General features: G+C 39.1%; 1 protein-coding gene across 4 annotated transcripts in view; it reads right to left on the bottom strand.

Annotated features, from left to right (window-relative positions):
- kalrna (kalirin RhoGEF kinase a) overlaps positions 1-19,051 on the bottom strand; it is a 221,492-nt gene extending 202,441 nt beyond the window's left edge. For all 4 annotated transcript variants that reach the window (XM_065293264.1, XM_065293263.1, XM_065293262.1 and 1 more), the window contains exon 1: positions 18,816-19,051. In XM_065293264.1, the coding sequence (XP_065149336.1) occupies positions 18,816-18,882 (67 nt within the window). In that variant the 5' untranslated portion in view covers positions 18,883-19,051. The remainder of the gene's footprint in view (positions 1-18,815) is intronic.
- Positions 19,052-23,945: the final 4,894 nt, after the last annotated feature.

Below are 23,945 nucleotides of genomic sequence, written 5' to 3' on the forward strand. Positions count from 1 at the left end.
TTTTTTGTATTTCCACCTTTTAACAGTCTTGAGTTTTTAAATAATTGTAACTCAACCTTTAAGGCTGGCCGTTACAACTTTATTTTAACATTGATGAATGTTTACAGAAAATAAGTAACCAATCAAATGCTGTAGGGAAAACCACAATGAACTATATATTAAAAACATATAATCTCTGCTTAGTACTTGTCAATGACTGCCAGTAAATTACTGTGGAAAAAAATCACAGTAGTTACCTGGCAGCCATTGACAATAGTAATTTACTGTAGAAAAGAAATCACAGTAGTTAACTGGCAGCCATTGACAAGTAACTTACTGTGGAAAAGAAATCACAGTATTTAACTGGCAGCCATTGACAAGTAACTTACTGTACGGAAAAATCACAGTAGTTAACTGGCAGCAATTGACAAGTAACTTACTGTACGGAAAAATCACAGTAGTTAACTGGCAGCAATTGACAAGTAACTTACTGTACGGAAAAATCACAGTAGTTAACTGGCAGCAATTGACAAGTAACTTACTGTACGGAAAAATCACAGTAGTTAACTGGCAGCAATTGACAAGTAACTTACTGTACGGAAAAATCACAGTAGTTAACTGGCAGCCATTGACAAGTAACTTACAGTACGGCAAAATCACAGTATTTAACTGGCAGCAATTGACAAGTAACTTACTGTGCTTTTTCTAAAGTAAGTTACTTGTCAATTGCTGCCAGTTAATTACTGTGAATTTCACAATATGTTTTTTACAGTGTGTGGGTTTATGATAAAAGAGATGCTCACGTTCACAAAACACTCACAAGACACTAACTTAACACTAAACTCTAATTACACATGAGATTAAGTGAGTGTCTGGCAAACATGAGGGTCTCTTTTATCATAAATCCCTTCAAAGCGTCCGCAGCAGGCACGTGTTTTGGCGTAACACAAATACATTCTAAAAACAAACGGTGCTAAATAGCACCAAAAGTGGTTCACTGGCTCGTAATCATAGGGGAACCATTTTAAGTGCCATATAGCACCTATGTAGTACCTGTGTAGCACCTATGTAGAACCATATAGTGCTATAAAGAACCATATCTGGTGCTATAGTGGTACTATATCACTCCAGATGGTTCTTCATAGGTGGTTTATAGGTGCTATATAGCACTTAAAATGGTTCCCCTATGATTATGAGCTTTTAGTGATATTTAGCACTCATTTTTCTTAGAGTGTAGGTTCACATGACGTGTGACAAGCCTGACACATGACGGGGTAAATACATGTTTTGACGAGCTTCGGTTCATGTGCCCTCGAAAAAAAAGTCACTGGCCATCACTGGTAAAAAGATAACAAATAGTTATTTTTAAAACCTTTGACAGAAATGTTCTTTGAAGAACCGAAAATGGGTCATCCATGGCATCTGCAAAAAACCTTTTTGCGCCTTTATTTTAAGAGTGTATCCTGGCTTGACTGTGGTTACTATGGCATATTTCTGAGCAGAGGTCATCAGTTTTTTACCCTCTGTCTAAAATGACACCGATCAGACTACATAAAGCTGATTCTAACAGTTTCTTTGTCTGTCTCTCCATCCTTAAATGCTTGAGTTCACACTGGCAGTCAGCCGAATGGTTAGTGTGCTAATGCTCCCGACCTATTCATTATTACACCAGCTGTGTTCCACATCAGCAAAATTCCAAAAATACACACAATTCACACATCTGAGTATGAAGTCAAAGCCGATCCATGCCAGCCGCCCAATCCAAAATCAAAACCCTGATGATTACGTGAATGTGGGCCAAAGTGAAACAGGAGTCAATCAACGTATCTCACAACTTTCTCCAGCACCACATTTCACAAACACACATTTGTTTATTGGTAGTAAACCAGCTGTATGTTACTTATCGGTAAGACGTACTGTATATTCCCCATTAGGACTTTCAACAAGAGGGTCTCTCTCTCCCTCTTAGAGTCAATCGTTATACCAGATGTTCGCGAAAGCAGAAATACTGTATATGAGGATTTTGGCAGAGTTTGCCGACGGGGAGCTCAGTGTGCTCTTTGGGCAAACAAAAGGAGGATGAAATCATTAGGATCCATCTCAAGCACATCTCAGCATTTAATAACACCATGGGAGAAAAGACAGAGATTTACTGTCCACTCTTCACATCAGTACACCTGCTCAAACCCTTCAAGTCTTATTTGGAGTTTAAATAACAATACCTGCAAGGTTTGTTCGATGAGTCTAAAGCACTGAAATGCCCCCAGATGAAAATTCTATTGCTCAGACTTGGTGGTGTATTTTATGCATTTTGGCATCTACTTCGAAAAATTAGACTATTGTTGACATACATTAAGAGTCTGGGGATATAAAATAATTCGGCTAAGATTATGTGGATTTAAAGCACTGGCATCAAGTCTGGTTATCACAGAAAGAGACATCAGACAGACATGTGACATCACCAGCCAGTTTGGTTTTTATGTGACATTTGAAATTTAAAATCAAAACAATAGCCTTTTAATAGTGTGGTAGTTCCTCATTGAATTAATAGTGCAGTTTACGCCACAAAATGGTCAGGATTTTCTGGATTTTGGCTAATGAAACATTTTATTCTTTCTTAAAAAATCGAATTCAAGCGATTTTGTATTTGGGGGGCTGACATAAACCTGCAAACTCTTCTTCTGGAAGTTGTGAAATGGCCATTGTTTTGGGCAACAGGCATCATTCTCTCTATATGTGTGCTGACCGAAGTTAAGACTATGAAAAATGGTGATTAGGAACAATTTCAGTGCATTTTAGACTCCAAGCCACACTGGATCCTTTGGTTTAAATGCACTTCTCAAGGCTTATCACAAAGAAGACACGGAAGGTAACATGGAAATACAGTTGTGTGAACTACAAACATCATAATTGTAAGAAATATGGAAAACCCACGCTTGCCAAATAATTTTGTCTGGTTTCTGGGATTCTTTAGCACTGGCTGTTTATGTTAATGTGATGGTGAACAAGGCCAAGGAATCCACGCATTCATCACTTATCACCTCAGCCCTCCAATTTTATGGACTCATTTCATCACTCAATCCACTATCACTAACTATTATTTTTTGACTCGATACATTTTTTAAGCCAAAATGTCTGACATTAAAACATGTTCATTCCACTACAGTTAACAGTCTAATTTCCAACATATGGTGTGTTTTGGATGCTGGTGGTAACCAGTAGGGGATGCTGGAATGTTGGTGTCCCAACAAGAAATTGTAACTACCATAGCTTAACCATCAAGATCACCCTGGTCAATTATTTTTTTAGCTGACAAACAGTGTGGCTTATCTTGTCCGCCTAGAGGACTAGGACCAAACCGGAGCAAACAAACATCAGTTTCTTATAAACATTTAAGTTTAGATTTTCTCCACGGCATCAGTTGTTTGCAAGCCTCATTGTGAATAATTACTGTGCATGTTGTTTGTATGCATTTTGTGTAGAAAAACTACACCTGAAATTTTTAAAGCATTAATTAAACACCTAATGTACGACTGTCCAGAGCCTTTGGATAGATCTACAAAGTGTGGAAGGGGCACATTATAAACATTAAAATATGAATAAAGTGATGTAAAACTCAGTGTCATTGTAGAACAGCTTGGATGATGGTTCAGTTTGCTGCTAAAGGTTTCCACAGGCTCATGCTGGGTCTTAAATCTGCAGCAAGAAAGTTTTCTTCACACCTGGGGCCTCATTTATCAACAGTGCGTAAAAATGTTTCTATATTTTGACATACAAATGAAATGTGCATAAGTACAAATAAATTGTAATTTATCAAACGTGCACACGTGGTTCTTACGCACATCACAGGGTTCCCACACCGTAGTTAACTTCAAATTCAAGGACCTTTCAAGGACTTTCCAGGTCCAAAACCCTCAAATTCAAGGACTAAATGTGGGGACACATTTCAAGTGAGAGCAAGGTTACATTGTGTTACCTTTTAAGATACATTGTTACAGTTCCCTTTCGAGGGAACTTGCGCTGCGTCACTGCGGTGACACTTTGTGGACGCCTCCAGGGGTAAGTGAGTCTGAATGTGTATATCAAATTCAACCAATGGTGAGGCTTAACGACAAAGACAGGGTGACGCGGGAGCCAGGAAGTATTCCGCTATCTGAAATATTGCCAAAGATGGCGTTACAGGGACGCAGGAAGTATGGCAAGGGAGACGCAGCATCTCGTTCCCTTCTCAGGGAACAACAGTTACATACGTAACCCGAGACGTTTTCATGTGTCAAACACAACTATGCAAAAAAGCATTTTGGTATGAATCAACATTTGCATACAGAAGATATAAGCATTTAATATATAAGTCGTGTGCTTAAAACGTCTAGAAATATTTATGATATTATCCTACGCTACACACGGAATTATGACCTTCTTCTTGCATAAAATAGTTTCAAGCACTTTCAAGGACCTGTATCTATGTATGCATATTTTCAAAAACTTCCCAGGGCCTTGAATTTTCCCCCAGATTCACAAACTTTCAAGGATTTCAAGGACCCGTGGGAACCCTGACATCAGTAAGTTATCCTTGATGATAAATCCCACCATGCTCGTGCACGTTCATGGTCATTTGCATTCTGAAACGCCTCCAATAAACCATATACAGTATGGTGACAACACCTCCCATTATAAGTCACGTGGTTGTGCTTTTTCCCTCACCGCAATAATGGCAAAGATAGAGAAAAGAGGAACTTTACAGACACAGAAATTGAGTTACTGGTGGATGAGGTTAAATCATCCAAATAACACATACTGTTTGGTTCACTTAGTGCGGGAGGAATGACTAACAAAAGAAAACAAATCTGCATGGGAACATGTTACCAGTGCAGTTAATTCCATTGGGTATGAGGAGAGAACACTTCCCGAAATTAAAAAGTGGTTTGACATTAAATTATCTGCCAAAAAACGTGTCACAGAAATCAGTGCAACTGGAGAACAGACAACAACAGAATTTTAATAAATTCCACACTTTGCGTAAAACTGTTCCTACCCACACTTTACGCACACTTCTGTTCGTACGCACGTTTGATAAATGAGGCCCTGAACTTTTATATAATTGACTAATTGCTTCCCAAAATGTTTTGGAGATTCCTAAAAGTTATTGCTCAAATTGACTGTGGAACATCATCAATGCTTGGTTGAATGCTGAAAACATAGACAAAGATTTGGAGCGCCAATGACACACGCTTAATAATAAGAGCTCCACATGCACAGAAAGCAACTATTTCTCTCTCTCTCTCTCTCTCTCTCTCTCTCTCTCTCTCTCTCTCTCTCTCTTTCTCTCTCTCTCTCTCTCTCTCTCAAAGAAATACAACCGTCTAAAAGCATTAGGCAAGAAGCTTCTCTTGCACTAAGCAGTCTGTTTGTCTTAGTTGGCGGCTTACCTCACACTTTCATTTGAGTGTGTATGTGTGAGTGCTCAATACAGCAGTACCGTGTCTTGTGATGCTATACTGTCTGAGCAGAACACATTTCTGTTTCATCTCAACAAAAGAACACTCACACATTACCTAAAAGAGCACAGCTTGTCACCATTACACTGCTGGTTAAGGCTTTTCTAAATCTATCTGCATTTCATGTCAGTGCCAAACTCAATGTCACAGCGCTAGGGTGTTGCAGGTCATGCCAGGGCATTTAAAACTGGGTTCCTAAGATGCTCTAAGTAATATAAGGTAAAGTTTAAGGTGTTCTAGGTGGTTTGTACAAAATGGGGTTGTACGTCAAAAAGGCCCACCCAAGAATTCATGACATTATAATTTCTGAATACTGTGGTTGCACTGATAAACAATTTCTTATATTTTGTTATTTAGTTATGATAGATACTAAAAGTTTTGATTGATACTTGGTTTAAATTATTTTTATTTCATTAGATCCTAGCAGTGCAGAAGATAGTTAAAAAAAAAACTTTTACATGCTGATGTCCATTATAGGCCCATATCTCGGTGCATCCCTACTTGATATGGCTTGGTTCATAGCTAATTATGAGTTAATACTTTCGTTTTATTGCCTGCCATGTAAAATGGTACATCTGAGCCAAAGTATGCCTCTCCTCAACAAACAGCACAATTAGAGATATCATACAGAGTTACAAGCCAAAATGTTATAGTGTATTTAAAATAATGTAAGCAATTGCAATAGGGTTGCTGGCCTTAACAAACATCACTAGAGATTAACTAGAAGAGTTGTGCTCTCTTGTTCGCATAGCTTTTTTTTTTGTCTCTCTCTCTCTTTCAGTAGATTAAATATGTATGAGCACTCTCTGGTTCCCTGCATGTGTCCTCATGGAGCTTGTGGCCTTGTGTACTGTAGATGAGGTTAGTACACACCACCCCCAACCATGGAAAACAATAAAGAAAGAATCATGATCTTTTCACTGGAACTCTTTTATTAGATGTTTTCATTTCCGCTTTCTAAAAGAGCCGAACGTCCCTGGCAGACACAGATACCCATAGCATGATTCTCTCACACCTTTATGAAACATACATCAAATTCAGCAGAAACAACCACATGCATTTCCATACCACATCCATACTGTTAAAATCCACCATGCAGACACATGCAAGACTTCTGGACATTTGCAAACAGGTCTCAATTGTATCTCATTGGTGCCTAAGAGAAAAACTTAGGTATTAGAGTATTCTGTAAAAGAGGACTGATTTATCATTAGGTATGAGGATGTAAAGATGGGACAGTCGAAATGCACATCTACACTATTGCGTAGGGGAGGGCGATCAACCGGTAGAAATTTGTCAACCGGTAGAGATTTTGGACTATTGTCTCTATCAAGGTTACAAGCCCCTGGGCACATGGTCACAAAAACATAACCTTTGTACAGATATTTAAGCACAGCAGTTTTAAAACAAGTGATTTTAAGCCATTGAAACACAAACAACAGAGCTAAATGCGTGCGCTGTTTGTGTGTGAGAGGAGCGTGCCCGCTGCTAAATAAAACCGCCATGAAATGGAAGTAGCAATTGCCTTATTCTCCACTTGGTGACGTTTATCCGAGTGAAACTGGCTTCTGAAATGAAATAAGGCCGGGCTGGATTTGAATTTGTCCATAGAGATCTGATTGGATCATTTGAAGTTGTGTCGTGTTGCTAATTGCTAATCGCAGTGGTCTTCTCCTGGACCCCGCCCACCTGCCATACCATATGACCATAAAGAGAGGAGGGGAGGAGATTTGCATTCTTGATTAAAGATTATGAGGGCACATGAATTTAAAAACAATAATGAAGCACACAGATAAGCAATAAAAAAATACCCCAATATTCTAAAACAAATGTTAGTTCTTCATTTTATTTTCATAGCAACTTTAAGCTAGTGAGCATTTTTGCCGCTTTATTGGCCTTAAATACACACATGCGTCAAAATTCCTGTCTTTGCGAGTATCCTCATAAACACAAACATTTAGGTCTTTTGAGAAAGTAAACAGCTGAAAGAGAAAACGCATGGATCTGGACTTTGGTCTTAAAGAAGAAGTTACCTAATTTTGCTCCTGTCTGTCTGTCTCTGTTAATCAAACAGCATTGAGAGAAAATCTCCCACTTCTCTTGACTAAATCACTTTTTTACCTTTAATAAGACATACATTATTATTTATTATTCTTTCATCACTGACTGTTTATCTTCAGTAAGCTTGTGTTTTGTTTGTTTTTATTTTCTTTTTTATGCTTGTATAAGTTTTTGGAGAATTATGACAATTCTATGGCATTAAATATTTTTTTTTTAAATAAAAACCTTATTAAAAGATAAAAATACTCTACCTTGATACATAATCATTATCATTATATAATAAAAATTTCATCCTACTATTGTGGATTTACAAAAAACAGAATGAGCTCCTCAAATAGTAAGCGTAGCAGTATCTTTATCAGTGGAGCACAGATGCAGGCTCAGGTCTCTAGGGAATAGTCCATCAATCTGTCTAAAAGCTCCATTCAAAGCAGAGGATCAACTAATAAGATCTGACTCCATTAGCCTGCAGTGCTAAGTGTCTGTCCACGATAACTTTGCACAAGAACAGACTGCTAAGCGAACGGAAATAGGGGATCCCTCTCTCCAGACCCCTTCTCTCTTTCTCTCTCTGTCTTGTGCTATCCCTCAACGTCATATCATGACTCAATAATCCCTTCAAATCTCCTCTCGCTTGCTTTATAACCCCAGTGCATCTAACCGGCCAATTAACCATCTGCCATCCTATAAATGTGTGTGGATTTTTAGCACTACTATTGGGGGGGGAATGGTACCTCAGAATTGAGTTATATCTGGCCAAAGCTTTCCTTTGTGGGCAACTGAGGATATCCTTAATTTGGAAATTCATACATGAAATCATGTTTTTGTTTCCTTTCAAATGTTGCTTTGGTATGTAGTCATTTTTACGAGCTTCATAAAATCATTTGTGCTACAGTATATAAAAATACCTGAAGTATATGATAAACTTAAAGTGCAATTTAACTGTGTGTGTATGTGTGTTAGTAGAGGTAAATAGGAAAACTGATAAGTGAAAGTGTGTAGACACTCGATTATCACTCTCTATTGTTCTACAACATACTGGAACCAGTAAGTAGAGCACAGACAGCATGGTGTGGTGTGTGATTGGGGGGGTATTGGGGGTACACGTGCAGCACACACACACACGCGTGCGCTCACGAACACAGACACTGGCAGAAAGCCAAAGGTTTTTCAGCACCAGCTGTGTGTGTCTCTTGCTGTGTTTAATCAGTTTGATTCAGACTCTGGGTTTGTATCTGCTGTTTCCAGCCCTGTCTGATTAACACATGATTACATGTAGAACATTTACATTTAAATCTGATGTATTAAAGGTGCACTGTGTAACTTTTATGAGGATCTCTTGACAGAAATGAAATATACATAACTATATTTTGACCTTACATAATGAGCTGTTTTGTTTTTATTACCTTAGAATGAGCCGTTTTTATCTACATACACCACAGATCCCCTTACATGAAAGTCGGCATTTGGTACTGACAGGTTTAATACAGTAGCCCTATTCTATAAAGCATATTTTGTGACTTTTGTGACAAACGACGACGCGTTTGTCCTGTGGCGCTACCGTAGCTTCTCTATGGCTGTTTCTCAATATGTGTTCTTCAGTGATCTACGCTCTACGTCATCATTAACAGTTGAAGTTCAATTCCAATTCTCAAGAACACAAGTACAGAGGACGCATGAAAATACTCGGATGTTTTCTTGATATCGAGGATGCATCGAGTGCAGACTTGCGCACTGAAATCTGGGGAGGTCAGGTGACCAACAGGAAGATCGCACACATCTCAATTCTCACAAGAGCATTCTGTGTTCTCGCAACCTTCTGAGTTCGTTCTTCCAAGGTCGCCTGGCAAGACCGATCTCCACGAGAACACAAGTCCGTTCTTTAGTTCTTGGAATTGAGAAACAGCCAAAGTGTTTTGAAAAGGAGGGGTGAGATGTGAACTGAACCGTTGGTTGCAATTCACAATCTCACCGCTAGATACAGCTATAATCTACACACGGCACCTTTAATATTTCTTTCTGTGTATATTTATTAGGAATGTAACGGTTTCGGTAAAAATCGAAACCTTGACATTCACCTCCCTTGGGACAGAACGTGTTTAAACCATGGATTATCAACCCATGTATTATGAAAGTTTTGGTGAATTAATAAAAAACAGCCAAAGCTCCCTTAACCACTGCACGTGACTGTACTATAGAGACAGATCGCTTGCGCATCTCATGTCCTTTACAGTAAAGAAGAGCTGTCCAGTCAACTGTCAATCACTTGATGAGCTTACACGTGACAACCAGATAACATCATAAATTTAATATTCAAAACAAAACTGCGGACATTGTTCTATGAAAGTCCTGAATGCTGGTGTATGATATTAGGCGATAGTCGCAAGATTACACACGAATGCAGATAACACAGAAACCATTTAAACAGCCACTACTATACACAATGCTAATTCAGACAGGTACATATACTGTATAACAATACTAGCTTATGCGCTAAATGTTTTTATTGCCATTTGTCAAAACAGTGAAGCCCTTCAGCTGTAGAGGATGTGGTTTAAAACTCTTGAAACGCTGGACATCACCCTTTCACCGTATGTACTTTAGCAGCAGTTATACATCTATGATGAAACTCGCATAAAAATTGAGAATGAACTGAGAAACGCACAGATCCTGACCTTTCAACATTCATGGCAACTGGAAGTTACTTAAGGGGACAGCAGATTACATTGTAGATTGTAAAATGGAAAGATCTGTGTTACAAACATGCCTAAAACATAAAGCAGTGTATTAATCTACTCATCTGAAATGCACTTTGTTTATGGGAAAGCTCAGATGTTTTTTAAGAGACTAATAAGAAAATAAGCTTGTTACTAACTTAAAGAGTGTTTTGTTTATTTGGCAGTAGAAGACTTTTCTAAACATTATCAATGCCGAACCATACCGAAACCGTGACCACAAAACCGTGACATCACCGAACCGTGAGCAGTGTGAACCGTTACACCCTTAATATTTATCTATTTATCATTTTTCATCTCTTCTGCTTTAATTTGTGGTTGATTACTCAACAGTTAGGGATTTTTATTCACACAGTAAATACTAATAATTGTGTTCATTATAACATTTTCATTTTGGTGCACCAAGGGCCGCATTGAGTTTTGGAATTATGACAATAAAGACAAAGAATTATGACTCTATGATTAATTTAAACCATGTTGCACCAGAAAAGGCTAGCCAACGGTTATTTATCTGGATTTTATTTACTTCCCCCTTTTCCCTTCTGACAACAGTAAGTGGAGATCTGGACCGCTACTGAGCCTTCAATATGGTAACACAAAATAAAGGCAGATTCATGACTTTTTAAAAGCACATCATATGCACACACATAATTACAGTGCATTGAAAATGCGCTGTACTGTTCTTACTGGGCTTTTTATTATTAGTGGTGCTTGCATTTATGCAAAGCATCACTATTACTATTCCTCAGGGATATTATTATATTTTATTCTTACATCTGCACGTTTTTTCGGCACCTAACTCGTCCCGCACGGTTTGTCGTAGACCCATGAAAGAGGGCTCAAATCGACCGGCTTATTGAGGAGAGGTGTGCTATGACTTTTATAAGCGATCGGGTGCAGGATTTCCGAAAGGGGGGCGAAAAACCACCCAAAAAATCCCATTGACTTAACATTGCGCCCAACTTTGACGAGTCATAGCTCCGCTCGAGGATTTTGTAGAAACATGTGGGTTACAACATTTGAAGAGGGTGGTAGGCTCTGTAAGAACATGGATCACAATGGGGTGTAAGTTGTACCCCTGGGGTGTAAGAGGTGCCCAAAAGTGCCCCAATCAAAAGTCAATGGGGCAAAATCCCATAGACTTACCATTGCAAACATTTTGACGGGTCATAGGTCCGAGCCAGGATTTCATAGAAACATGTGGGTTACTAAATTTGAAGAGGGTGCTAGACTCTGTCAGGACGTCCCCCACAATGGGGTGTAAGGTTACCATAGCAACCATTTTGGGCACCCTAGCAACCTATACCATAGACTGCCATTATAAAATGCCCGGATGGATATCTTTGCACCACAGTGTCATAGAGACATGGGGGTGGGCTCATTTTACTCAGGCATCCAATCAGTCTCTCAGGATCCTTACAGACTTACTAAGCCACGCCCCTAGCAACCACTTTTGAGCACCCTAGCAACATAAAATACAAACAGTTATATCTCGGCATCAGAACATCGTAGAGACACGGGGGTTGGACCGTTTTACTTGTGACTAGGGGTGTAACAATTGGGCACATCATTGGCCACTCCCAAGCCACGCCCCTAGCAACCAAATTTGAGCACCCTAGCAACCGAATAAACAAAGCCTTATATCTCCGCATCAGAACATCGTAGAGACACGGGGTTTGGACCGTTTTACTTGTGACTCGGAGTGTAATCACTGGGCACATCATTGGCCACTCCCAAGCCACGCCCCTAGCAACCAAATACAGTACCCTAGCAACAGAGTAAACAAAGCCTTATATCTCCGCATCAGAACATCGTAGAGACACGGGGGTTGGACCGTTTTACTTGTGACTCGGAGTGTAATCACTGGGCACATAATTGGCCACTCCCAAGCCACGCCCCTAGCAACCAAATACAGAACCCTAGCAACAGAGTAAACAAAGCCTTATATCTCCACATCAGAACATCGTAGAGACACGGGGGTTGGACCGTTTTACTTGTGACTCGGAGGGTAATCACTGGGCACATCATTGGCTACTCCCAAGCCACGCCCCTAGCAACCAAATACAGTACCCTAGCAACAGAGTAAACAAAGCCTTATATCTCCGCATCAGAACATCGTAGAGACACGAGGGTTGGACCGTTTGACTCGTGACTCGGAGGGTAATCACTAGTGGATGCCATTTTTTTCCCTAGCAACCAAATACAGTACCCTAGCAACAGAGTAAACAAAGCCTTATATCTCCGCATCAGAACATCGTAGAGACACGAGGGTTGGACCGTTTGACTCGTGACTCGAAGGGTAATCACTAGTGGATGCCATTTTTTTCCCTAGCAACCAAATACAGTACCCTACCAACAGAGTAAACAAAGCCTTATATCTCCGCATCAGAACATCGTAGAGACACGGGGGTTGGACCGTTTGACTCGTATCTCGGAGTGTAATCACTAGTGGATGCCAATTTTTTCCCTAGCAACCAAATACAGTACCCTAGCAACAGAGTAAACAAAGCCTTATATCTCCGCATCAGAACATCGTAGAGACACGGGGGTTTGACCGTTTGACTCGTGACTCGGAGTGAAATCACTAGTGGATGCCAATTTTCTCCCTAGCAACCAAATACAGTACCCTAGCAACCGAATAAACAAAGCCTTATATCTTCGCATCAGAATATCGTAGAGACATGTGGGTTGAATTGTTTTACTTTTGGCTTGGAGTATAATCATATATTGTCCCCCGAAATTTGCCACGGCAAGCACCACTTCACATTTTCTTCAGGAAATGTACCTATCTAGTTATTATTATTATTCTTCCAACCAAATTTCCGCAATTAATACGGCTCGAACCGCTTAACTTAGAAACTTCATTCAAACTCTCAAACGTGCGGACTATTCGGGAATAGTGTGCTATGACTTTTATAAGCGATCGGGGGTACGGTCTTCGCCCCAGGGGCGAAAAAGCAGCCGAAAAATCCCATTGACTTAACATGGAGACAAACTTTGACGAGTCGTAGCTCAGACCTAGAATTTCACAGAAACTTGTGACTTGCCACATTTGAAGAGGCTGGCAGGCTCTGTAAGAACATACCTCACAATGGGGTGTAAGTTGTACCCCTGGGGTGTAAGAGGCCCCCAAATTTCCCCATAGACTTATAATGGGGCAGGAATCATGCCCATATAAGGAAATAAAAACGTCCCAGATGGGATATCTTTGCAGCGCAGTGTCGTAGAGACATGGGGGTGGGCTCATTTTACTCAGGCATCCAATCAGTCCCTTAGGATCCTTATTGAGCTATTAAGCCACGCCCCTAGCAACCATTTTGGGCACCCTAGCAACATTTCCCATAGACTGCCATTATAAAATGCCCAGATGGATATCTTTGCAGCACAGTGTCACAGAGACATGGGGGTGGGCTCATTTTACTCAGGCATCCAATCTGTCTCTCACCATCCTTATTTAGGTATTAAGCCACGCCCCTAGCAACCAGATATGAGCAGCCTAGCAACATAATAAACAAAGCCTTATATCTCTGGATCCGAACATCATAGAGACATGGGGGTGGGTCTTTGGGTAATATTAGCTTCATGCTAGCTTCATGCTAAGTCATACTAGCTTCATGCTAGTTTCATGCTAGCTTTATGCTAATTTCATAATAAATCTTGCTAACTTGATGCTAAATCATGCTAACTTCATGTTAAATCTTGTTAGCTTCACGCTAAATCATGCTAGCTTCATGCTAATCATGCTAGCATCATCTTAATCATGCTAGCATCATGCTAAATTCATGCTAACTTCATGTTAATCATGCTAACATCATGCTAGCTTCATGCAAATTATGCTAGCTTCATGCTAATCATACTAACATCATGCTAGCTTCATGCTAATCATGCTAACATCATGCTAACTTCATGCTAATCATGCTAACATCATGTTAATCATACTAGCTTCATGCTAATCATGCTAGCATCATGCTAGCTTCGTGCTAATCATGCTATCATCATGCTAGCTTCGTGCTAATCATGCTAGCATCATGCTAGCTTCGTGTTAATCATGCTAGCATCATGCTAGCTTCGTGCTAATCATGCTAGCATCATGCTAGCTTCGTGCTTATCATGCTAGCATCATGCTAGCTTCGTGCTTATCATGTTAGCATCATGCTAGCTTCGTGCTAATCATGCTAACATCATGCTAGCTTCGTGCTAATCATGCTAGCATCATGCTAGCTTCGTGCTAATCATGCTAGCTTCATGCTAGCTTCGTGCTAATCATGCTAGCTTTATGCTAGCTTTGTGCTAATCATGCTAGCTTTATGCTAGCTTTGTGCTAATCATGCTAGCATCATGCTAGCTTCATGCTAATCATGCTAGCTTCGTGCTAATCATGCTAGCTTCATGCTACCTTCGTGTTAATCACGCTAGCATCATGCTAGCATCATGCTAGCTTCGTGCTAATCATGCTAGCTTCATGCTAGCTTCGTGCTAATTATGCTAGCATCATGCTAGCTTTATGCTAATCATGCTAACATCATGCTAGCTTCGTGCTAATCATGCTAGCATCATGCTAGCTTCATGCTAATCATTCTAGCTTCATGTTAGCTTCATGCTAATCATGCTAACATCATGCTAGCTTCATGCTAATCATGCTAGCATCATGCTAGCTTCATGCTAATCATGCTAGCATCATGTTAGCTTCATGCTAATCATGCTAGCATCATGCTAGCTTCATGTTAATCATGCTAGCTTCATGCTAATCATGCTAGCTTCATGCTAGCTTCATGCTAATCATGCTAGCTTCATGCTAATCATGCTACCATCATGCTAATCATGCTAGCTTCATGCTAGCTTCATGCTAATCATGCTAGCATCATGCTAGCTTCATGCTAATCATGCTAACATCATGCTAGCTTCATGCTAATCATGCTAGCATCATGCTAGCTTAATGCTAATCATGCTAAATCATGTTAACGTCATGTTAGCTTCATGCTAAATCATGTTAGCTTCATGCTAATCATGCTAACATCATGATAGCTTCATGTTAAATCATGCTAGCTTCATGCTAGCTTCATGCTAAATCATGCTAAATCATGTTAACGTCATGTTAGCTTCATGTTAAATCATGTTAGCTTCATGCTAAATCATGTTAGCTTCATGATAAATCATGCTAGCTTCATGATAAATCATGTTAACTTCATGGTAAATCATGTTAACTCATGCTAGCTTCATATTTCATCATGATAACTTTTTTAAATCATGCTAGCTTCACACTAAAACATGTCAACAGCCAGGTAAACTACTAGACTAAGTTTCTTTTACATTTCTGTCAATCAACTTTTTTGCATTTTCATGCACTGGTAATTCCTTGGGAATTGCATTTCTAGTTCTTAATAATGATGGTCCTATCTCAATGTTTACAGAGAATATAGCCCTGGATAAAGGTTCATGACTATTATTGTAATAAAATATTTAGAACTATAAACTGCGCATCATTCAAATGCACATGCATGTGTTTGGGACATGAGGAGGACATGATGAAATAGTGTAAGATGGAGAATCTACATAAGTGTGTCATGACAGAGAGAGAGAGACAGATGAGCCAGGCTGTTGTGTGGTATCACTCACACAAGAGAGGAAATCAGTCGCGTGTCAGCATTAACAACCAGCTGACCGTACAGCCTTGTGTCTGTATTTCATCAATGTGAACAATAATAGTTTTGCCCTGTGTGGTGATGTCATATGGCGTAAGGACTCACTGCTGAAGTTGACTCTAGTAACAGCTTGCAGTATGACAGAAAGCATAATAAAGGAGGGTCCCACATGCGACAATCAATGGCGGTTATTATTATCCTCTTCTATTTCAAAACCTCACCTCTTTAAACCAAGAACAACTCGGAAGACTGAACTACATATGTGGTTCAGAGAGCACCAGCACAGTTTTCCTGGTTTACCCAACGATTTGTTTTGGTCACCTGAAGAAGAGCCACTCCGGGAGCAAGGACGCAGCAAACCAAACTGTGTGTTAGTGAGGAGGTTAATCTAACCGTGAGTACTGAATACACAAGCAGCAAGTGAACCATGTGGATGAGAGTATAAAAACCTCTTCAGACGGCTGAGTGTGATGCTTGTGAATGGATTGTTGTTCACTCAGCCACGTAACGTCTTTTCTCTAGATGTGTTGCAGAAGACCAAGGATTTATGGTCCTATTCATTCTGTGTGTAGCTCTCCATCTCTCTCTCTCTTCCTCCATTATTTCCTCCCCTCTCTTTGTTGGCCCCAGGGGCACGGGCTGCCAGGATGTATCTGTATATCCATTGATGACGACTGACTGTGTTTTGCAGGCAGATGTCCTCTCTTCCACCGGGTACAACCACAGTAAAACCCCCTTCTTTACTTTGATACCTCACCCAGACTTCCACAACATCTGCAAATCATCTCAGCACAAGGAGATCCAACACTCGATGCTATGAGCATACTCGACTATGTCTTTTTGATCAGATGCTTAAAATAGGCTTCTTTATTATTAAAGTTTATAATAATTGCTTATTCTCACGGTTAGTAATGAAACTTGTAACTTGCATAACAAATTCCACACAAATTCCATTAGAAACATGCCTGCTACCTCAAAAATCAGTTATACACTAAAGGTTGGATCAAAGTCAACACCCATACCGGCAAGTTCTGTGCAGGAGTACCACTTCCATTTTCTTCACAAAATGTACAAATCTAGGTCAGGACTCTTTTACATTACTGTTGCACTTCTTTAAATCTTTCTATCAGTTGTTCCTGTGTTACTCTGAAATATATTTATCAGCCTGTCCTTGTAGATACTGCATAACCTTCAGCTGAGAAACATTCCTATTCATTGCAACAATCAGCACAGATATATTACACACACTTATGAGAGACTTCCACTAAACAACCTCACCTTGAACTTCTCTTCAAACATTCAAACCAAGCCAGAAAGGCAACAAGTTGTGTACCTGACCTAATAAGCTAACCAGGTTTTGTGTGTGTCTATTTGAGTGTGTGTATTTGTACATGTACAAGAACAGTGTACCAGTATCCTGACCTATAGCCTGTTGAGTAGCGCTGCAGGGTTTATGCATCATTGCTCAGCGGTGGTCTTACAGACGGAGCCACAGCTCATTCTGAACCACTTACCTAAACATTAGCATTTCTTCTAGCCATTTCCTCTATCAAAATTCATGCAAGCACTTCTAAACAAACCCAGTGTCCACTTGTAGACATCATGGACTGCTGTGACCTCTGTTTTACGTACGACAATTAGATAACGCACAAAAAGGACATACAGAAACATATGCATGTAAGGAATTTGCTTGTGCATGTATGAATAATGTCAATAAATAACACATTATCCAAACATGGTAAGTCTCAATAATAATAGCCAGTAAAAGTATAAGTTAGATAACATTTAACAGTATTTTGATAAATGCTTGCCTGGCCTGTGAAGCTGGACCCAACACTAAAAAACTCCTCACACCAAGACATCAAATATCTACACTTATGTAGAACAAGATCTGACACTGGCATAAACAGGATATTAACATTTTCAGATATTAACATTATTAAATAATAATTTATTTCATTAATTTAGAGTGAAAAGTCTCTTCCAAACTGTGACAAACATTAAATAAGAAAAATGCAGATTCTTCTTATTTAACGGTTATCTATTAAAATTAGCAATACATCATTAATGTGTTAACATATCAGTGTTTGCAATAACATTTATTCCTGATTATTATCCCACAATCCCAAATATAGGACTATCAGATATATCACACAGACAGTTTGGTACAAACACAGAGACAGGCAATGAGTAGTCACTGTGGTCTTTTACTACAACAAGCAGTCATTTTTATACAGGCAACCACATTTCCCCCAAATATGCGAAAGCTGAGAGATAAAGCAAGTGAACCTGTAAGGTTTCTGCATGGTGCTGTCCCAGCGACTGGGTTGGGTTTATAGAAGAGGACTCAGCGTTACTGTCAATCAGAGCAGGATGATTGTCCTAATGCTCAGCATCCCCATCACACAAACAAGAGCTTCCAGCATCCTTAAACCACTTAACACTCTGATTATCTCATCAGTTTCAATTCATTCAAATGCATCAAGCAGAAAGGATAACAGATGATACCAACTCATATTGTACCTTGGTTTTCAATGTAGTTTATAAAAAGTGCATCTTTTCTTATTCCCTCAATTCAGTTCCAGCTTAATTTTGTGTGTTTATGTGCATAACATAAACTGCACACTTGTAGGCTATTGCCAAAACGATAAAAACATGAATGGTATTGCAATAACAGCCAAAGCTGAATGAAATAAAATGAGACTGCAGACCATTTAGAAATAGATGAATTAAATTATTCAATATGAAATCGTTAACTAAAAAAACGTATGACATTAACAAATTAGAAGTAAAATAGTAATTAGCTATAACGTATAAATGATAAAGCAAATATGTGAATATATGATCTTTATAATAAGCGCGCGTATAAGGCAGTCACCCCATCTCTCAACCCATCGTACCTGTTTTGAAGAAGGCATCCGTATCTGAGTCACTGGGTCCGTCCTCCGCCGCTTCAGCAGAATTCATCTTTCCTCTCAGATCGCACGTCTTAAATACAACGGGAATATATATCCAGATTTAGCGCTCCATCTTCTCTATATTCCTGTGTTTTCACGGATCATCCCTCTATCACAGCGACAAAGCGCAGCTCTGTATTCGCCTCTATTGTCTCCAGATGCGCCTCACCTCCTCTGCTCCCTCCTTTCACTTCTTATGTGTCGGTTCTTTCGAAACGGCTCTCAGATTGGTCTGAACGACTCGTTCGCGAATCGATCTGTTCCGATCGAAGCGGTCGACGAGTCAACAAATGAGTGAATCAGGGTTAACAACTCGACTCAGTGTGGGCTAGGAACCATCGTTTATGTGTGCAGATGGTTTAATGGAAACATAGGTATTTCATTTAATTGCAACGTTTATTATTAACGGAAAAGTGGCAAAAGGTTTGATAAACACTTGATATATTATAATATTAATCCTGCATCAGCTGTGTTTGGTGTATTGATGCATTTTATGCTATATATTTCAGCATATTAATGTCTATAATTACCAACAAATCAAACCATAACCGTGCAAAAAATAGCCTTGCAAAGAAAACTTGACAATCGCATTAACACTGAACTAAATTAAAACAAAAAAATGAAACGGATAAATTACAATAGGCTTACATTATAATTCATGTAACTTAATAATGCCGCAATAAACAGACAAATTAAAACTAATTAATCTCGATAGCCTAATGCAAGTTTAAAGAATTATGTGACAGAAATCTTGGGAAGACTTGAGTACGTAAAATAACTTATGAATTGTTTGAACCGATTCATTGATACGAACTGTTCTAAAGAACCGATTCGCCGAGATGAGTCGGACCAGCGCAACACAAAGCGACGGGCAACTGTCTGTAGATGGAAGACCGATGAAGCGCGAGCCTGACAGGGAAAGCTGGTGATGTCATGAATTCAGCATAATGTCAGTGGGTTGGTTCCTCTTTTTCCTCTCTTATGAATATTTTCTTTATTAACCATGAGTTATCCCAGAAACACAAGCACACACACGGAGTCCTGTAGCGTCAGTGAGTGTGTTTGGGGTTGTGGGATGTTTTCTCAAACAACTGCCAGATTCAATGCTATTGAATGCGGGCACATTTACGTGTAGGCTATTAATTTACTGTAGCAGAGGCTTTTATTCAAAGAGACTTACAAGAGAGAGAGCATTAACATTTTGTCAACGAACAAACGTAGCCTTACAAAACCATAAAAGTTGAAAATGAAATATATGACAGCTGACAGCGTTTGTTAATTTTCTTCATATTTTTTATTTTCTTCAAAATAAATTGAAAACGTGTGTAGCCTATTCCTATTTTAATAAAATCCTGCTTTTGTATTATGCATTCGTTTAACTTTGTTACAAAATACAAAAATACAGCAATGATTCAGACAGAGATAGCCTATCTCAAATTATTCAATAATGCGCCGTGTATAGGCTACGTTGTGTTGGTATATATAGCTGGAGGAGTTTGTGTTACCGTATTGTTTTGGAAACAAATATTTTAAGTTTGTCACTCAACATGCGATGTACAGTAGGTCTACATATTTAATAAAAGTAGTAAGTAATAAAAGCATTTTACTAGACATTTTTCAGCCACATAAGTGGATAAACTGGCTATGAGTTCTGAATAAAGAGTATTTACTGCCCCCTGGTGACTGACACTTTATATTACAGTTAATTTTTTTTTTTAAGAAACTGTGGGGCTTTTTACATACATTCCTTACAATAAATAAATAAAATAAATACTGGTATGCATCTTAAGACAAACCAATTGCACTGATGTATGTTAAGATATGTCAGGACAAGGTGTAAATTAAGGCAGCTCAAACATACATTTTAGACTAGTCCTAGACTAAAATATATCTAAGAGCTGTCCAAACTGAAAACATCTTGCACTGACATATCTTAAAATACATCAGTGCCCTTTGTTTTGCATCAAAATGCACACAGGTAATGTTTTTAGTAAGGCATGTTGGTTAAAACTAGTTATATTTCCTAATTAAACTAAGGCCTAGTCCTGTCGTAAGATAATCCCTGTCTGGGAAACCACCCCACAAAGTTCATTCTGTAATCATTATTGCAAAAACAATAAATAGAAAGACATATAGCTTTTCAAAACTGATTGCAAATACAATGCAATATAATTCAGTTAAAATGTAAAGTAAAAAGTAAAAACTGTCCAGTACAAACTTCTTCCACGAGTCCCAATGTAAGACATTTTGCAGACCTGTTATTTCACTCAGACAAATGCAGGATATTTGTAACGAATGCTTGTTTATTTGCAATATGTTTTTATAATCGTATCACAAACACCTTAAATCAAATATAGTTCTGTTTAAGTATATATAGGTTTTTATTCATGAGAGCCCAGAGTGATTACTCAGCATCTGCCTCTGTTTGCCATTTTGGTTCCAGTTCTTCCTGTTAATCTTCCTGTTACCAATGGTGCTTTTGGCAACATATTCCTGATGGAGTGTGTATGTGTCTGCCAGGAGGTCTGCTGTTAGTTCAGTTGCTTCTAAGCAGGCATGTTTCCAGCTTCCTTCTGCCACCCTACAGGCCCCTGTAACTCAAACATTCGGCATATGGTTTAGCTATTTAACTGCCAGAATTTCACAACCTTGTCATGCACTTGGAAGACTGAGGTATAAATTAACCGTGTGCATTTATTTGCAGTGAAATGGAGGTTTTGTTTTATGAATGAAAGCTGTATTCTTATGCAATATTCATATCTTCCTGGTCACCTCAATTATATCTCCAACCTGTCCTATAAGCAGTGTTTCCTTTAAGCTAACCAAACTCATTATTGTAGTAAGTTTCAATGGACTTGGACAAAAAACAAGATGTAAATGTATTAATAAGAATTTTATTAAATTAAGTTTTTGTTTAAATCAATTTTCTCACTAGTTTTTCTGTTGCTCGGTTAGGTGTCCCTGTAGCTCAGTTAGATGTTACGTAGTTTGGTTAGGTGTTCCTGTAGCTTAGTTAAATGTTTCTGTAGCTCATTGGAGGGTTTCTGTAGCTTGGTTAGGTGTTTCTGTAGCTCAGTTAGATGTTTCTGTAGCTTGGTTAGATGTTTCTGTAGCTCAGTTAGATGTTTCTGTAGCTCGTTTAAGTGTTTCTGTAGCTCAGTTAGGTGTTTCTGTAGCTTGGTTAGGTGTTTCTGTAGCTCATTAAGGGGTTTCTGTAGCTCCGCATTTCTGTAAATCGTTTTGTTGTTTCTGTTGCTTGGTTAAGTGTTTCTTTAGCTCGTTTATGTTAACATGTAACTCGTTTAGGTGTTTCTGTAACTCGTTTAGGTGTTTATTTTGCTCGCTTAGGTGTTTCTGTAGCTCAGCATTTCTGTAGATTGTTTAGGTGTTTCCGTTGCTCGGCTAGGTTTTTCCATTGCTGGGTTAGGTGTTTTTGTAGCTCGGTTAGGTGTTTCTGTAGCTCGGTTAGGTTAACATGTAACTTGTTTAGGTGTTTTTTGTAGCTTAGTTAGGTGTTTCTGTAGCTTGTTTATGTTAACATGTATCTCGGTTAGGTGTTTCTGTAGCTTGGTTAGGTGTTTCTGCTCGTTTAAGTGTTTCTGTAGCTCGGTTAGGTGTTTCTGTAGCTTGGTTAGGTGTTTCTGTAGCTCATTAAGGGGTTTCTGTAGCTCCGCATTTCTGTAGATCGTTTTGTTGTTTCTGTTGCTCGGTTAAGTGTTTCTTTAGCTCATTTATGTTAACATGTAACTCGTTTAGGTGTTTCTGTAACTCGTTTAGGTGTTTATTTTGCTCGCTAGGTGTTCCTGTAGCTCGGCATTTCTGTAGATTGTTTTTAAGTGTTTTCCGTTGCTCGGCTAGGTTTTTTCATTGCTGGGTTAGATGTTTTTGTAGCTCGGTTAGGTGTTTCTGTAGCTCGATTAGGTTAACATGTAACTTGTTCAGATGTTTTTTGTAGCTCAGTTAGGTGTTTCTGTAGCTTGTTTATGTTAACATGTATCTCGGTTAGGTGTTTCTGTAGCTTGGTTAGGGGTTTCTGTAGCTCCGCATTTCTGTAGATTGTTTAGGTGTTTTCGTTGCTCGGTTAAGTGTTTCTTTAGCTCGTTTATGTTAACATGTAGCTCGTTTAGGTGTTTCTGTTGCTTGCTTAGGTGTTTCTGTAGCTCAGCAATTCTGTAGATTGTTTAGGTGTTTCCGTTGTTCGGCTAGGTTTTTCCATTGCTGGGTTAGGTGTTTTTGTAGCTCGGTTAGGTGTTTCTGTAGCTCGTTTAAGTTAACATGTATCTGGGTAAAGTATTTCTGTAGCTTGGTTAGGTGTTTCTGTAGCTCGTTTAAGTGTTTCTGTAGCTTGTTTATGTTAACATGTATTTCGAAAAGGTGTTTCTATAGCTTGGTTAGGTGTTTCTGTAGCTCGGTTAAGTGTTTCGGTAGCTCCGCATTTCTGTAGATCGTTTAGGTGTTTCCGTTGCTCGGTTAAGTGTTTCTTTAGCTCATTTATGTTAACATGTAGCTCGTTTAAGTGTTTCTGTTGCTTGCTTAGGTGTTTCTGTAGCTCACCAATTCTGTAGATTGTTTAGGTGTTTCCGTTGCTCGGCTAGGTTTTACCATCGCTGGGTTAGGTGTTTTTGAAGCTCGGTTAGGTGTTTCTATAGCTTGGTTAGGTGTTTCTGTAGCTCGGTTAGGTGTTTCTGTAGCTCCGCATTTCTGTAGATCATTTAGGTGTTTCCGTTGCTCGGTTAAGTGTTTTTCTAGCTCGTTTATGTTAGCGTAGCTCGTTTAAGTGTTTCTGTAGCTTGTTTATGTTAACATGTATTTCGGTAAGGTGTTTCTATAGCTTGGTTAGGTGTTTCTGTAGCTCGGTTAGGTGTTTCTGTAGCTCCGCATTTCTGTAGATCATTTAGGTGTTGCCGTTGCTCGGTTAAGTGTTTTTCTAGCTCGTTTACTGTATGTTAACATGTTGCTCGTTTAGGTGTTTCTGTTGCTTGGTTAGGTGTTTCTGTAGCGCTGCATTTCTGTAGATTGTTTAGGTGTATCTGTAGCTCGGTTAGGTTAACATGTAACTTGTTTAGGTGTTTT

This window comes from Paramisgurnus dabryanus, chromosome 15, assembly GCF_030506205.2.
Source record: "Paramisgurnus dabryanus chromosome 15, PD_genome_1.1, whole genome shotgun sequence".
Taxonomy (NCBI): Eukaryota; Metazoa; Chordata; class Actinopteri; order Cypriniformes; family Cobitidae; genus Paramisgurnus; species Paramisgurnus dabryanus.